Below are 14,792 nucleotides of genomic sequence, written 5' to 3'. Positions count from 1 at the left end.
CCATATGAAAAGTACTAAATGATAGATTGTATTCACATAACGATCGAGTTATACAAAGTTTACCGTTGGGGAGATAAATGTGGCTTCATCCTGGAAACACTATTATGTCCCGCTCGTTGTGCCTGGTGGTAATAGGGATGGAGGGTCCTAGGTTGCCACTGTGGGTTAAGTCGCCACCTTTACTTTTCTCAGAGAAAGCGTAAGTGTTGGCTGTACAGTTTTGTAGAAGGGCAGCCATGAACGTAACCTAACCTAACAATTATCGTAAGGATTTCCGTTTAACAGTTGAAATTATTTGTGAATCAGAGATTTTATTTTCTTCGAGTTTATTGAAGTAGCTCTGGATATGTACATATTTCGGATATTTTTTAACACTGGTAGGGTAACGGTACCTCCCTTCCTTTCAGTTGCAGTAGTCAACGCATATACTGAAACTATTAGAGTGAGATCTGTTGTCTCTATTCGATAAATTGACTACAACAGTAAGATGAAATTAGGAGCATTCGCTTCGAGTTTTCACGAAGCTTTTACAGCATTATTGAACAATTTTCGAGCTACCTTTTTCAGAAATGACTACTAATGAGCTGACTATTGGTACAATAGCCCTATAACCAATTTTATAATACTGATATAGCCGACTTCTGATTCAGACTTGTGTTTCGTGCGTACCAACATGAAACGTTCGTTGGGGTAGTCCTTAGTCGCCACCATTTTTTCTCTTTCCAATACGACACCTTTGGAAAAATTAAAATTAAAGAACGGCCAGCTGATGAGGATAACACGACAGCGACATTTCTATGAAGCTAGCTGTAACACAGGACAATATTTTTTTTAATACTTATGATTTACGGTAGCATAAATAGAGTATAATTAACAACGTATAATTATTAGGGATTTATTACCATATAATTATCATTTTACACATTGCTTTTCAATAAAAATAATGTCAATGTGTATATTTCTTCCCTAAACCTGCTCAAATTGCTATTTTTCTGATATCAAGTGTTAAAAAACTGGGTATCGACTAAGGACCACAAGTTTCAGAGATACAAGAATTCTATTTTTTCAAAATACGTTGCTAAGGGACCGTAGAAATCACTTTAAACCGCTCCGAATGGTTTAAAATCGCAGCGTTTCAGGACCACCCTCCTCTATCTATTGTGGCCGTTTTAGTTTTGGTATCCCATCATAATTTCAGCATAACCCCGAGCGAGCGTTTTCGACCGGCCCATGGTTCCAATATCCATCAGCTTATGGCAGTAACGGTTGGTGTAATACGGGTAGACCACCCTCAGGTGGTACATCATTCCAAGACTGAAGGCGTACATCAACAAGGCGGTCGGTATTCGATCAATCGTCTCTGCCACAGTCGGTTTAGGCAGCCCGGATTTCATGTAGACCATCCAGTACACCTCGATCAATTCCGTGATTGGGTAGGTGAATAGGAGATAGTTTGGGTACAAGCAGTATGACATTCCACTGATGAAACCTGTTACCATGGACCGTGCTAGTGGGCTGCAACGACTATTTTTTATTAGAAAACAATTAAATACTTCATACAGAGCCTTGTAAATAACAAAGAATCCTATCAAACCGTAATCGAATCTTGAAACAATGATTTTCAGGAAGCTCATCGGATGTTTGACGGCTAATGTGATTCGCGGTAGCGCATTTTTTAGCAGGCAGATCGCTAATCCGAAGTAAAAAGATTTCATGACCTGTTCGGCAATGTGTTGTCCACAGCTTTGAGCTGGGTGATGTCGACAGAGTCTTTTTCCGTTTTCCGTTGATGTGCTGTTCAGGTCTATTGCAGCGTCTCTATGGATCGTAGCGAACCAAACTCGGCCAACCTGTAAGTACTGGAGGGCAGGCATCATCGCTGCGCTAAACGCACAGAACAGTAATGTCCCAACAATTCGGGAGTTCCGCAAAGCCTCCATCGTGTGGCCACGTGTTCGTTTGATGAGAAATTCAATGTACTGAAATAAAAAGAAAAAAAACAATCACTTCTTGTTAAAAGTAACTTTGGAACTTACCATGTTAAAGAGGCCAATTCCTTGGGCCCGAACTATTGATGGCGGAAGCCACATACACGTACAGGCCCCCAACATTGACGGTAAGAACACGAAGAATGGTGCAGAAAATCGGCCCAGGAGGTTACTGGAAGGGAATAAAAAACAAATTTACTTCTAAGTGAGAATAGAGAAAAAATTGTAACAATAGACTGAAAGAAGCAAATTAAGAGTTTTCGCGTTGTGGACCGCACAGAATAGAACAATTTTATCGACCTGAATAATTAAAAAAAACACGTGGGACAGAGATTTAGAGGCATTTGAATTATTTTTTTTTCTTATCTATTGGTACAAAGGATTGATTCTTTCGACCACAAATACAAATTGTTTGTCAAGCCAGGATATTCAGACTCCCGTGTTTACACACTTAAATTGGATTACCTATCTAAAAAAAAATAACATTTCATCAGAGTGATATCTGAAGGTCGATAGTTAGACCACAGACTAACAGACAGGACACTCAAATTAGATTCTTTAACCATATAAACGGTCATTTCGAATATTCCTTTAGTTGGGACAGTACTCGCATAAGTCACGATGGCGCCACGTTACCCTATCAAATACATCCTGTCTGTCATCTTGACTGTGTCTATTTTTTTCATTTACCAACCGAGTTGCCATTCATACAGAATTACCTGTACTGTATTGATTTGTATACCTCCATGCGAATTTCATGCAGGATACAGATTAATTACATATTGCCAAAACTATATACATAATTGTGCCTACTTCTCATCCTCCAACGCAAGACAAAATCGAAACCGGTTTTGTTACAATGTTTACTCTCTTCTGGTCTACCGCCACTTAATTTCGGATGAAAATTACCAACACAATAAAAATAATCTAGATGAACAACGTTGAGTAAAATAAATGTTTACCTTCCAACATCGCTAAAAAAGTTAAATATATTATCAACGTAATCCAATAATTTATTGTGACGATTCATTATCAAATATTTTGGTGAAATCTGGCAACCCTGCAAGCAGCTGATCGGTGTTGACAAACGAGGGGAAACCAACTAGTAAAAACACTTTTACGTAACACAAGGGGTGTACCGATAGTAAATAGTTCGCGCAGTACAATATAGGTGGAACTAGTGCATCACTAAAAATGATTTTTATAAGAATTAACTCATACTGTCATGTCTGTTAGTCTGTGGTTAGACATCTGTTATTGATATTCAGTACCAATTTGGTGGGATTTGCAGCAAGACAAGAGCATCCGAAGCGTATCAAATGCTTGTGGATGTTTATGTTGATAATGCTCCAACTCATAAATCATATAGGGAATAATTTTGACGTTTCAAGAATGGAGATTTCAGCGTTGAAGACGGCCCTCGTTCTGGACAGCCAAAAAATCGAAGACAAATAGTTGGAGTCCACGGGAATGATTCAAAAGCAAGGCAGTTGGGTGCCTGATGAACTGAAACCGAGAGACATTGAAAGGTGCAATGTCCGGTCAATTGTAGCCATCGACCTCAACATCAACGTCAAAACCGAATATTCATGGTTCGAATGTCATGTTGTGCATCCAAAAGGGTATTGTGTACTATCAGTATAGGCTGCAATTGATGCGTTTGAGCTGTGCATTACGAGAAGAACGGTCGCAATACAAGCAAAGACATGATAAAGTTATTCTCCAGCATGACAACAGGATATGAAGCAAAACTGTTCAATATCGTTCATACTGTAACCAAAGATAAACTCAAACATAGAATGGTGAACTTTCATGTACTATTAATATAGGACCCCTCGGTGAACTCGATCCACCGTCAGTCGCAGTTCAATGATTGTTTGAACCAAAACAATAAACGACCAGTCGCTCTATGTCATAACTATTATGATGTTTGTTTTCATATTAGTAACTAAAAATAAATATGCATGACATCGAACAATCTCGCAACACTTTCCGCGGTTCTTAGTATTTGAATGTAGAAGTAATTTATTATATTCAACTAGCCTGATATTTAATTCGTTTAAGACGGTTTAATTCGCTTTGGAACCAATCAGATCAAAAATTCTTCTACGCAAAATTTGTAAACTTTTGTTTATTTTCTTCTGGTTTTGTAGCGTAACCATGGTATTTTAAAGACGCTTTTCTTTGTTTATTGACACTTTTTAACAAAGGGCTACTAAAGTGTACTATTACTAAGTTCTCGGGTTCACGATTACCGAGAAAATTTATTTCTTTGATTTATATGGAACCTCGTGACAGTGAACCAAGCTCATCGAGGGGTCCTATTCACATGATACATAAGAAATCGCTACTATTCATATACTAGACCGATATTTGTTATATTATATATATATATATATATATATATATATATATATATATATATATATATATATATATATATATATATATATATATATATATATATATATATATATATATATATATATATATATATATTAGTATTATTGTTATTATTATTATTTTTTATTTATTCAAATGTATTTCACGTAATATTGTCTCTAACCATGTAAGGAGTGACTTTGTTAGGCTACCAAATGACAAAACCTGGAAAGTTGTAAAATTTAGTAGAAAGAATATCACAGTTCTATTTGCTCTGTACACACTATGATTTAATTCCTTTGTTCGGTAATATTTTTGACGAGAACTTTCGGTAATCTATAGAAATAACTGATATTTCAATACATGGGTGTTATTTTACAACAATTATGCAAATTTTCACCGAACGATCAGTTTAACGTAAATTTTCATTACAGAATTCTGTATTAGGTATACAATTGATACGGTAAACCTGAATAGTCGCCGAATACGGTGAAAATCATACTGTCTGTTTGGTAAAGTTATCTTCCAATAACCGAACTTCTGTGAAAACTGATTGTCATGAAACTAACTGTCAAAAAGTTATTAAAATATTCAGTGAGTGTCTTTTTTTAACCAGACGAAAAAAATATTGAAGGGTTCATCGAATGGATTGAGGTACAGGTGATACAAGTTTTTAAGACATTAGAGCCACTAACAGCTTTTTGTTTACTTATAGGCAGAAAATAATTTTGTTTCACTTGTCCACTTGCTGCCAACACAAATCGTTCAAGGGTAATTTTTGTTGGACTCGATGGATTGTGCAGTGTTTTGGAAGGCGCCGAACAATCTGTTAGATCCATCCCGCATAGCGTTTTGGTTACCTGGGCAGCCATGGCCACCATACGGCTACCAAAATTGATTTAGTGACGGTTGTCAAATCCAATTTGACAAAACAAAGTCGTCTGTATCTAACTTAGCCGAGCGTTTTCATCTTCTCAACTTCGTTGAAAATGTCAAAGATTTCAATGTGGAAAAATACTGGTGGATACGGTTGTATCGTTTGAGTTGTATATCTGGCAGCGGCGAGGCAGTCGGTCACCAATAATTAAAATTAATAATTAAAACAAATGGAATATCTAACTTCGCAATGTAAAATGGTCAAAAATGCACATCAGAACATAATTAACATTAAATTAGGCGTAGCAAAGATGAAAAGACAAAGGCTGAACCACTTACATTGTAAAATCAAATGTAAAACACATAAAGGGTGATTTTTTAAGAGCTTGAGAACTTTTTTAAACAATAAAACGCATAAAATTTGCAAAATCTCATCGGTTCTTTATTTTAAACGTTAGATTGGTACATGACATTTACTTTTTGAAGATAATTTCATTTAAATGTTGACCGTGGCTGCGTCTTAGGTGGTCCATTCGGAAAATCCGCTTTTTTATCGACAAATTTTGTTCAGCGATGAGGCTCATTTCTGGTTGAATGGCTACGTAAATAAGCAAAATTGCCGCATTTGGAGTGAAGAGCAACCAGAAGCCGTTCAAGAACTGCCCATGCATCCCGAAAAATGCACTGTTTGGTGTGGTTTGTACGCTGGTGAAATCATTGGACCGTATTTTTTCAAAGATGCTGTTGGACGCAACGTTACAGTGAATGGCGATCGCTATCGTTCGATGCTAACAAACTTTTTGTTGCCAAAAATGGAAGAACTGAACTTGGTAGACATGTGGTTTCAACAAGATGGCGCTACATGCCACACAGCTCGCGATTCTATGGCCATTTTGAGGGAAAACTTCGGAGAACAATTCATCTCAAGAAATGGACCGGTAAGTTGGCCACCAAGATCATGCGATTTGACGCCTTTAGACTATTTTTTGTGGGGCTACGTCAAGTCTAAAGTCTACAGAAATAAGCCAGTAACTATTCCAGCTTTGGAAGACAACATTTCCGAAGAAATTCGGGCTATTCCGGCCGAAATGCTCGAAAAAGTTGCCCAAAATTGGACTTTCCGAATGGACCACCTAAGACGCAGCCGCGGTCAACATTTAAATGAAATTATCTTCAAAAAGTAAATGTCATGTACCAATCTAACGTTTAAAATAAAGAACCGATGAGATTTTGCAAATTTTATGCGTTTTACTGTTTAAAAAAGTTCTCAAGCTCTTAAAAAATCACCCTTTACAATGCTAAATAAATACATATATACCGTTAAAAAAAATACAGTCGGTCACCAGAATGTCTGCCAGCCATATTTTTCCAGCTGGCAGCGTTTAGTCAGCCATCTGGCAACCATGCGTATGCGGGATTTGGTTTACAGTTTACGGTAGTTGTTTGAGAGTTCAGCAATTACCGAACCATCGGTAATCAATTCAATTACCGAACTGATTACTGAACGTTGAAAATTCGGTAAAAAAATACCGAATACTGCGAAACTTTCTAAGTGTGTAGCCTTTGAATGGGTCTTTTTGTCAAATTCCAAACTACTCACAATTTATGGATTCATTGCCCGCCATTTTTAAGATCTAATTTTATGCACTGGAAAATCACCATTTCTTACCAAAAACAAAATATTGGTATAACTGGAAGCTCTGTTACATTACTATTACACTCGGTTCTCCAGGTGTGTTTGCTTTACTATAGCACTATACATGTTTGACCGACCGAAGACAACACAAAATAAGTAAAACAAATTAAACTTACTAGAAACAACAGAAGAAATGAAAACTCCCGGCAGTCATCGGTAGCCCCGCGATGATACATCGCAAGTACTGCATCACAAAGCATTTCCACACTTCCGGATCGTTCCAGTGCTTCACTCGGAACAACAATGCCGTCTGTTCATGTTGTGCAAGATGAATATGAAAATGTTGATTAGTAATCGACCTGACCTATTGCAGTAGCGCGATTTGGTAATTTGTTTTTGTACCACTGCTCCGGGAAGATAGTGACGCATGGCACCGACCAGTCCCTGCCAAATGTAGACTTTTCCCGCCTCGAAACACGTGTACCCTGGATGCAGCATATCCCGACAGCTTTTGTTCGAGGTGGCCTCGTAGAAATATTTACTCAGCGTCCCCATCGATTCGTAATGGTACTCAAACAAAAATTGACCTACGCGCGTCGTTCACTTACTACCGCAGTCAGAACTGAAATGCGTTCTAACGCAAAATGTTTGCTTCTTTTTCGGATGCATTGAATTGCAGCTGGTTGAGTGTTGCCCCCGGGCGAAGTGCGTTCAGGGTTGAAACTCGGTTCGAATATGGAATCATTCGTTAAATCAAACAACCAAACGCGCCAGTCTATCGTTTTATTATTCCAAAATAACCGATTATAAAAATGAAGCATATTTTAACAAGAAGAAAACGGATAAAGCAAATTTGTTAGTAGCTCTGCCACATACTATAGAAAGCATAATAGATCAAGTCGGATGATGAGTTATCGAATGAGCTAATGTTCTCAGTCCACCTCCTCTACGGTTGGTCCTTTCCCACCGGTAGCGGTACCATCGCCACTTCCTCCTGCCTGGTGCATCTTTGCCATAATCGGACCGCACACCCGTTGGCATTCCTTCAGGTGATGCTCGAACTCGTCCTTCTCGGCCAGTGTATTTGCGTCCAACCAGGCCATTTCTGTGCTACACTTGTCCTTAACTGTTTGTTTTTCGGAATCCGTCAGTTTTCCGGCCGGTGCATCCTCAACGGCCTGTTTGCAGTTGAAGATGTACCCTTCGAGTTGATTTCTTGCAGTGACCTTTTCTCTCTGACGTTCGTCTTCCTCCCGATACTTTTCGGCATCCGAAAGCATCCGATCGATATCGGCCTTTGATAAACGTCCCTTATCGTTCTTAATAGTAATCTTTTCCGATTTGCCGGTACTGTTATCTTTGGCTGAAACGTTCAAGATTCCATCTGCGTTTAGATCAAAAGTTACCTCGATCTTTGGAACACCACGGGGTGCCGGTGGAATCCCGGTTAGATTGAATGTTCCCAACAGATTGTTATCCTTGGTCATTGCACGTTCTCCTTCGAAGACCTGGATCGACACCGCATTTTGATTATCGCTGTAGGTTGTGAATGTCTGCTGCTGTTTGCACGGAATTCGAGAGTTTCGCTCGATAATTTTAGTCATAACTCCACCGGCTGTTTCGATACCCAAGGAAAGAGGAGTTACATCCACCAACAGCACGTCCTGAATCTGGGAACTTCCATCACCGCTGAGAATCGCTGCTTGGACGGCAGCTCCATATGCGACTGCCTCATCTGGGTTGATCGACAAGTTCAATGCTTTGCCACAGAAGAAGTCCTGTAACATCTTTTGAATTTTAGGGATTCGGATAGAACCACCGACGAGGACAACATCGTGTATAGAAGCCTTGTCAAGCTTGGCATCTCCTAGAGCACGTTCAACTGGTGCCAGAGTCGAACGGAACAAATCCATACACAGCTCTTCGAAGCGAGCTCGCGTAATCTTTGAATAGTAGTCGATGCCTTCGTGTAGGGCATCAATCTCCAACGACGCCTCCGTGCTGGACGACAACGTTCTTTTTGCACGTTCACAAGCGGTACGTAGTCTACGCAGAGCACGAATATTACCACTCATATCCTTCTTGTGTTTGCGTTTGAACTCCTCTGCGAAGTGATTGACCAGACGGTTATCGAAATCCTCACCTCCCAGGTGAGTATCTCCAGCCGTGGATTTTACCTCAAACAACGATCCTTCGTCAATGGTTAGGATTGACACATCAAATGTACCACCTCCTAGATCAAAGATCAACACGTTCTTTTCGCCCTAAAATATAGAATAATATTGCAAAATGAATCCGTTTTTTGTGCACGCAATTGAGTAATCAGCTAACCTTAAGGTTCTTATCCAATCCGTAGGCCAATGCAGCAGCCGTTGGTTCGTTAATGATTCTCATCACATTCAAACCAGCGATCGCTCCGGCATCCTTGGTAGCCTGTCGTTGTGAGTCGTTGAAATAGGCCGGAACGGTTATGACCGCATCCGCTACCTTCCCGCCCAGGTAGACTTCGGCAACCTCACGCATCTTGGTCAGTACCATCGAGCTAACTTCCTCCGGAGCAAAGCGTTTCGTTTCGCCCTTGAATTCGACCTGGATCTTCGGTTTCCCGCAGTCATTGACCACGGTGAATGGCCAGTGTTTCATGTCGTCCTGAATTTTCGAATCGTCGTAACGACGGCCGATCAGTCGCTTTGCATCGAATACCGTATTTTTCGGATTCATTGCCACCTGCAGATTAATGTGAAGAATGCGTTATTTTTGGAACTTGAGTAGGAGAACGCGTGGAAAGTGTGTTGTGACGAGTAAAGTGGAAAATTGGGAAAATATTTATGGTGAAGGTGTCCGATTTTACGAAGGGTGTCAGTTGTCACATGACAAGCAAAGATGTTGTTTTCAGATGTCGTGACGTGTACTTTTAGGGTGCTTGTAACAAAGTAGTCCATTTGTTTGAATAACTCAATTTGGAAACATATGTTTTTTTTTTGTTGTTGCCTGTCTTGCGTCTCAACGCTGTCAGTCGCAGTAGTCCATTTAAGGCCAGACAATTGATTACCATAAAAAAAACCTGTGCTTCGAACTGAACAAGTTGTCAAAGTTGATTTTATACATGTGCGACATAGGCATAGATTCGATCCCAAATTGGTTTTCGCCAGGTTGACGAAACAAATATATTCAGTGTTAACGATTTGCGAATTGCATCTGTCCGATTCGATTAGTGCGATAAACATGTGGTGATTCATGAATTGCAATATTTTTTTTTTCTTTCAGCAGCAGCTCCTAGTTTGGGGATGACTCACCTGATTCTTGGCAGCATCGCCGATCAGTCGTTCCGTGTCGTTGAAGGCAACGTACGAAGGAGTGGTCCGGTTACCCTGGTCGTTGGCGATAATTTCTACCTTACCATGCTGCCAGACACCGACGCAGCTATAGGTTGTTCCAAGATCGATTCCGACGGCGGGTATTTTGCCCATTTTAGCACCTTATACTGTTTGTTCAAAATAAAAGTAAATCACGATCACTTAGGTGACAATAACCGTTCGTTGATTCTAATAGGATGATCTAAAAATAACCAGCCACCGCATGAATTCTCCAGGCCAACATTCCAAAATAGAATGATAAATTATTCCAAAATTTTCTCCCACGCGTGAGAAAAACACACAAAAGTGGTGTTAGGTCACTCACGTCCAATCTTTTCCGTCTATTTTTAATACACCATCTCTTACTCTTTAGGAAGAACGAGATCTTTCCAGAGCAAATGAATAATGCAACATGCGATCGCCTAATAATCTAATCGATGCTGTAGATTCTCTTAATTAATCTTTACTAATGGCGATTTCGTTTTTAATTTGCACTACACCGGTGCAGTGCTACACTGAGGCATGAATAAACGAACAAAAATGACGAAAACATAAACAGTAACCATTGACTACAATAAACGATTCCATTGCACAGAGCTACACCAAACTTTTGATGAGTGCTACACCAGTGGTATCGGTGCAGAAAAAGTGTAGCACTGGTGTAGTGCAATTGGTAAAAACGAACGGTTTCAGTGCAGCTTTCGCTACACCAGTGTAGTGCAATTTAAAAACGAAAACGACATAATTGTCAACCGTAGAGGATATTCGAGACCCTTTTTTGGTAGCAGCCCAATTAACATTTACCAGCCTGTCTACTTGGATCACTTCGCGAAATGGTATCGATCGCGGTCACTGATTGGTAATTGAACTGAATAACTTCAGGTGTGTGGTACTTGATCTTTTCTTCAGTATTCTTGATTTGCACTTTACCTGGAAGTGAACTGTCCGGTGGAAGATGATGGGGGTGGTAAGAAACAGATAATTCAACGACAAAGACGGCTGCGGCGAAAACGACGACGGGCGACAGATGTGAACTTCACGGTGCAATAGTGAGAGACTGAGTGCGACTGCGGCATCGATACTTGTCGTTTTTAAAGATTTTCTCTTATTTAGCGTGAGAGTTTTGCTTAAATTTCGTAGGTGGATTTCGGAGAAGTTTCTTGATTTCCGGCGGTAGTTAACAGCCACTGGCCATGATCGGTTGTACGCTGATCGATCGTATATCCTGTGGGGTTTTGTATTTGAAAGCACGCACATTTTGTTCGCGTTGTGCATATTGTCGTATGGAACATGAAACGAAATCAAGTTGCAGGAGTTATACAAGAAAATTCTACTTAAGTTTTACCCTGAAACTCTTAGATATATTTCCATTTGCATCGCATTTGAAAATGGTTCCATTTTTTTGAATTATAATACCATTACAGAAATTCTATTTCAAATTTTTACATAACATTGGTCAATGATAAGCATTGGTAAGATTATTAGGTTAAGAGTTGCTTAGGAAGCAATTCGCTTTTCAACTATTATCAAATATTTCCGGCTCCGTTCATAGGAAAAGACAAGGTATAAAAAAACATTTTTGTCTTATTCACCTAACGGAAAGATGACGACCCATCAGACCTGTTCTATGCGTGTTATGGTATTTTCGTTTGTAGTTTAATAGAATTTTAATACCCTCACTGTGTCCCACCACTATTTAGTTTTGTACAGCGACGATCGAAATACTTACAGTTCAAATGATTTTCTACTGTATTGTGTTATAATTCTATAGTCGGTGCACGAGTAAAAATCCATTGCCGGAACCATAATTAAAAATCATGAAATCGTGAATCATGTCTACCATGAATAATAATTCATGATTTCATGAGCAAAATTGATTGATATCATGAACAATAACACATCTTTCATTAAAATTTCTATGATATCAATCATTTTGCTCAAGAAATTTCACGAGAAGCCATGGTTCGTGATTTCATGATTCAAAATTCATGGTACCGGTAATACAGGGTGATTTTTTAAGAGCTTGAGAACTTTTTTAAACAATAAAACGCATAAAATTTGCAAAATCTCATCGGTTCTTTATTTTAAACGTTAGATTGGTACATGACATTTACTTTTTGAAGATAATTTCATTTAAATGTTGACCGCGGCTGCGTCTTAGGTGGTCCATTCGGAAAGTCCAATTTTGGGCAACTTTTTCGAGCATTTCGGCCGGAATAGTCCGAATTTCTTCGGAAATGTTGTCTTCCAAAGCTGGAATAGTTACTGGCTTATTTCTGTAGACTTTAGACTTGACGTAGCCCCACAAAAAATAGTCTAAAGGCGTCAAATCGCATGATCTTGGTGGCCAACTTACCGGTCCATTTCTTGAGATGAATTGTTCTCCGAAGTTTTCCCTCAAAATGGCCATAGAATCGCGAGCTGTGTGGCATGTAGCGCCATCTTGTTGAAACCACATGTCAACCAAGTTCAGTTCTTCCATTTTTGGCAACAAAAAGTTTGTTAGCATCGAACGATAGCGATCGCCATTCACTGTAACGTTGCGTCCAACAGCATCTTTGAAAAAATACGGTCCAATGATTCCACCAGCGTACAAACCACACCAAACAGTGCATTTTTCGGGATGCATGGGCAGTTCTTGAACGGCTTCTGGTTGCTCTTCACTCCAAATGCGGCAATTTTGCTTATTTACGTAGCCATTCAACCAGAATTATGTAGACCATAAATCGGGCGTAAAGCGCGAAACACATTTCGAACCGAACACTGATTTTGGTAATAAAATTCAATGATTTGCAAGCGTTGCTCGTTAGTAAGTCTATTCATGATGAAATGTCAGAGCATACTGAGCAAATAATAATGCATGAAAATCATAACCTCAAAAAATCTGAGCAAATACTAATGCATGAAAATCCTAACCTCAAAAAAATCACCTTTTAGATTTTTATCCGTGATTTTTTTTTAGGTTCCACTTATTGTTTAAACAATATTTCAAAACCTAAGGGCATATTCAGGAGTGTTCTAGTTCTAGATGCATAATTTATGTCAGTTTTAAAATTTAAATTTAGAAATTATAACAAAATAAACTGGCAGCCCCAGCAGCGTTTTATCTGTGTTTCAAATATAGAAAAAATAGAACGGCAATGTATACCAGTTTTAAATTTGACAGTAGAATTGGTCGAATAAATAAAACTAAAACGGATTGCTGGGGATACGTTTGTTTCAGTTTCATTTACATTATAGACCACCCATATGAATCTTGCATATGCTGAATTTGCTCTACCTTATGAAAAAAAAATTCTTTCTATTTTTCCAATATGGCGGCTCTGAAAACAGCTGCTCAAACTCGTTCGATTTGTTAGTGGGTGTCATCGTTTCTTGGAAACCATTCATCGGAAAGCAAAATAGTTTCATATGTCGTTTTCGCTTGAGAAAACTGAAACTGACCCAGGGTAGTTTCATCAAACAAACACTTTTCACGAAACTGTGTTGATTTCGCACTTAGCAACTTAGATATAAAAATCAGGTTCGAAACAGACTCGATTTTCAGTTCAACAGCGTTAAAACTAGGCTCAAAACTGGCATTAAACAAACGGTTTTACAGCAGTTAGAGTGGAAACTGGGTTAGGTTTGGCATTAAGCGAAAACGGCAATATTTTAAATCGAATTGGCCATGGTTTGAACGAAAATAAACAATCCCACCGAAGAAAAAACAAAACGAAATGGCGGCCATTTTTCGATTTTTGACCTTTTTTTTGCACTTTTGATTGTTAGTAACTTAAATAAATAACAATGAATACTTTTGGTTGTAGTTTTGGAATACGAGTGACATCCGGTTAAAAAAACGTGGTTCCGCGAAAAAAACGAACAACGTTTTCATTCGTGATTGATCGTGCCTGGGTGCGGTGTCCTTGGAACTAATTTTATATCATTTCTTAGAGTTTTTTTTAACAATTCACGGAAAAAAATTGTTGCTCGGTTTTTTGAAAATTGTTTGGAGGAACCTGGACTTAAAATAAATAAATAAAATTCACGGCCATTTTAAGTCTTTCATCTACTGCCTACTGCGCTTAGCTGTCACATTTTAAGTGAACTGTTTTAAACAATAGCAGCGTTTTCTTTGAACAACAAATTCGGAAAGATACTTTGTTCAATTGATGTATTATTCTTTGAGATGGTAGGGTCGCCATCAACCAGAATGAAAAATCTGGTTGTTAGTCGATTCAAGTTCCAGTATTTGAAATAATATTATCGTATAAAACGGCCACATGCCAAATAGATATGTAAAGGATGACGGACACAAATTGCATCACTTTCTAATGGCTGTAACTTTCTACCCATTGGGTATTTTCAATTGAAATTTTGAGTGAATCATCGACAGGAAGCTGGGAAGTGCACAACCTACGGTATCATAATATATTTCCGTATAGGGAAAAGCATCATAGGCGGATAGTCCACGTTTTCAAGAGAAATCCAAACAGTTCTGTAAGAGATGTGACAAAAAACTACGCTAGAGTAAAGCTTTCGTGAAGGATGCGAAAAAACCTGAAGAAAACC

At 38.8% G+C, this 14,792-nt stretch overlaps 2 protein-coding genes across 3 annotated transcripts; both read right to left on the bottom strand.

Moving 5' to 3' along the window:
* Positions 1–870: 870 nt before the first annotated feature.
* LOC131426353 (uncharacterized) lies at positions 871–2,443 on the bottom strand. Of its 2 annotated transcripts, XM_058589021.1 has the most exons (3): positions 2,289–2,443; positions 2,037–2,160; positions 871–1,979 (listed from the first exon to the last, which is right to left on the bottom strand). In XM_058589021.1, the coding sequence occupies exons 2-3, from the start codon at positions 2,109–2,111 to the stop codon at positions 1,170–1,172; spliced, it is 885 nt and encodes a 294-aa protein (XP_058445004.1). In that variant the 5' UTR covers positions 2,112–2,160; positions 2,289–2,443; the 3' UTR covers positions 871–1,169. The 2 variants fall into 2 exon arrangements, with proteins under 2 accessions (XP_058445004.1, XP_058445003.1); XM_058589020.1 differs by having other exon boundaries at positions 2,037–2,443.
* A 5,208-nt stretch (positions 2,444–7,651) lies between these two features.
* On the bottom strand, positions 7,652–11,309 carry LOC131426350 (heat shock 70 kDa protein cognate 2). Its single transcript, XM_058589013.1, has 4 exons — positions 11,169–11,309; positions 10,179–10,366; positions 9,214–9,609; positions 7,652–9,146 (listed from the first exon to the last, which is right to left on the bottom strand). Exons 2-4 carry the CDS (start codon positions 10,350–10,352, stop codon positions 7,815–7,817), a joined length of 1,902 nt encoding a protein of 633 aa, XP_058444996.1. The 5' UTR covers positions 10,353–10,366; positions 11,169–11,309; the 3' UTR covers positions 7,652–7,814.
* Positions 11,310–14,792: the final 3,483 nt, after the last annotated feature.

This window comes from Malaya genurostris, chromosome 1 (genome assembly GCF_030247185.1).
Source record: "Malaya genurostris strain Urasoe2022 chromosome 1, Malgen_1.1, whole genome shotgun sequence".
NCBI lineage: Eukaryota > Metazoa > Arthropoda > Insecta > Diptera > Culicidae > Malaya > Malaya genurostris.
Note: the sequence above shows the minus strand (reverse complement) of the source record. Positions and strands in the feature narration are given on the sequence as shown.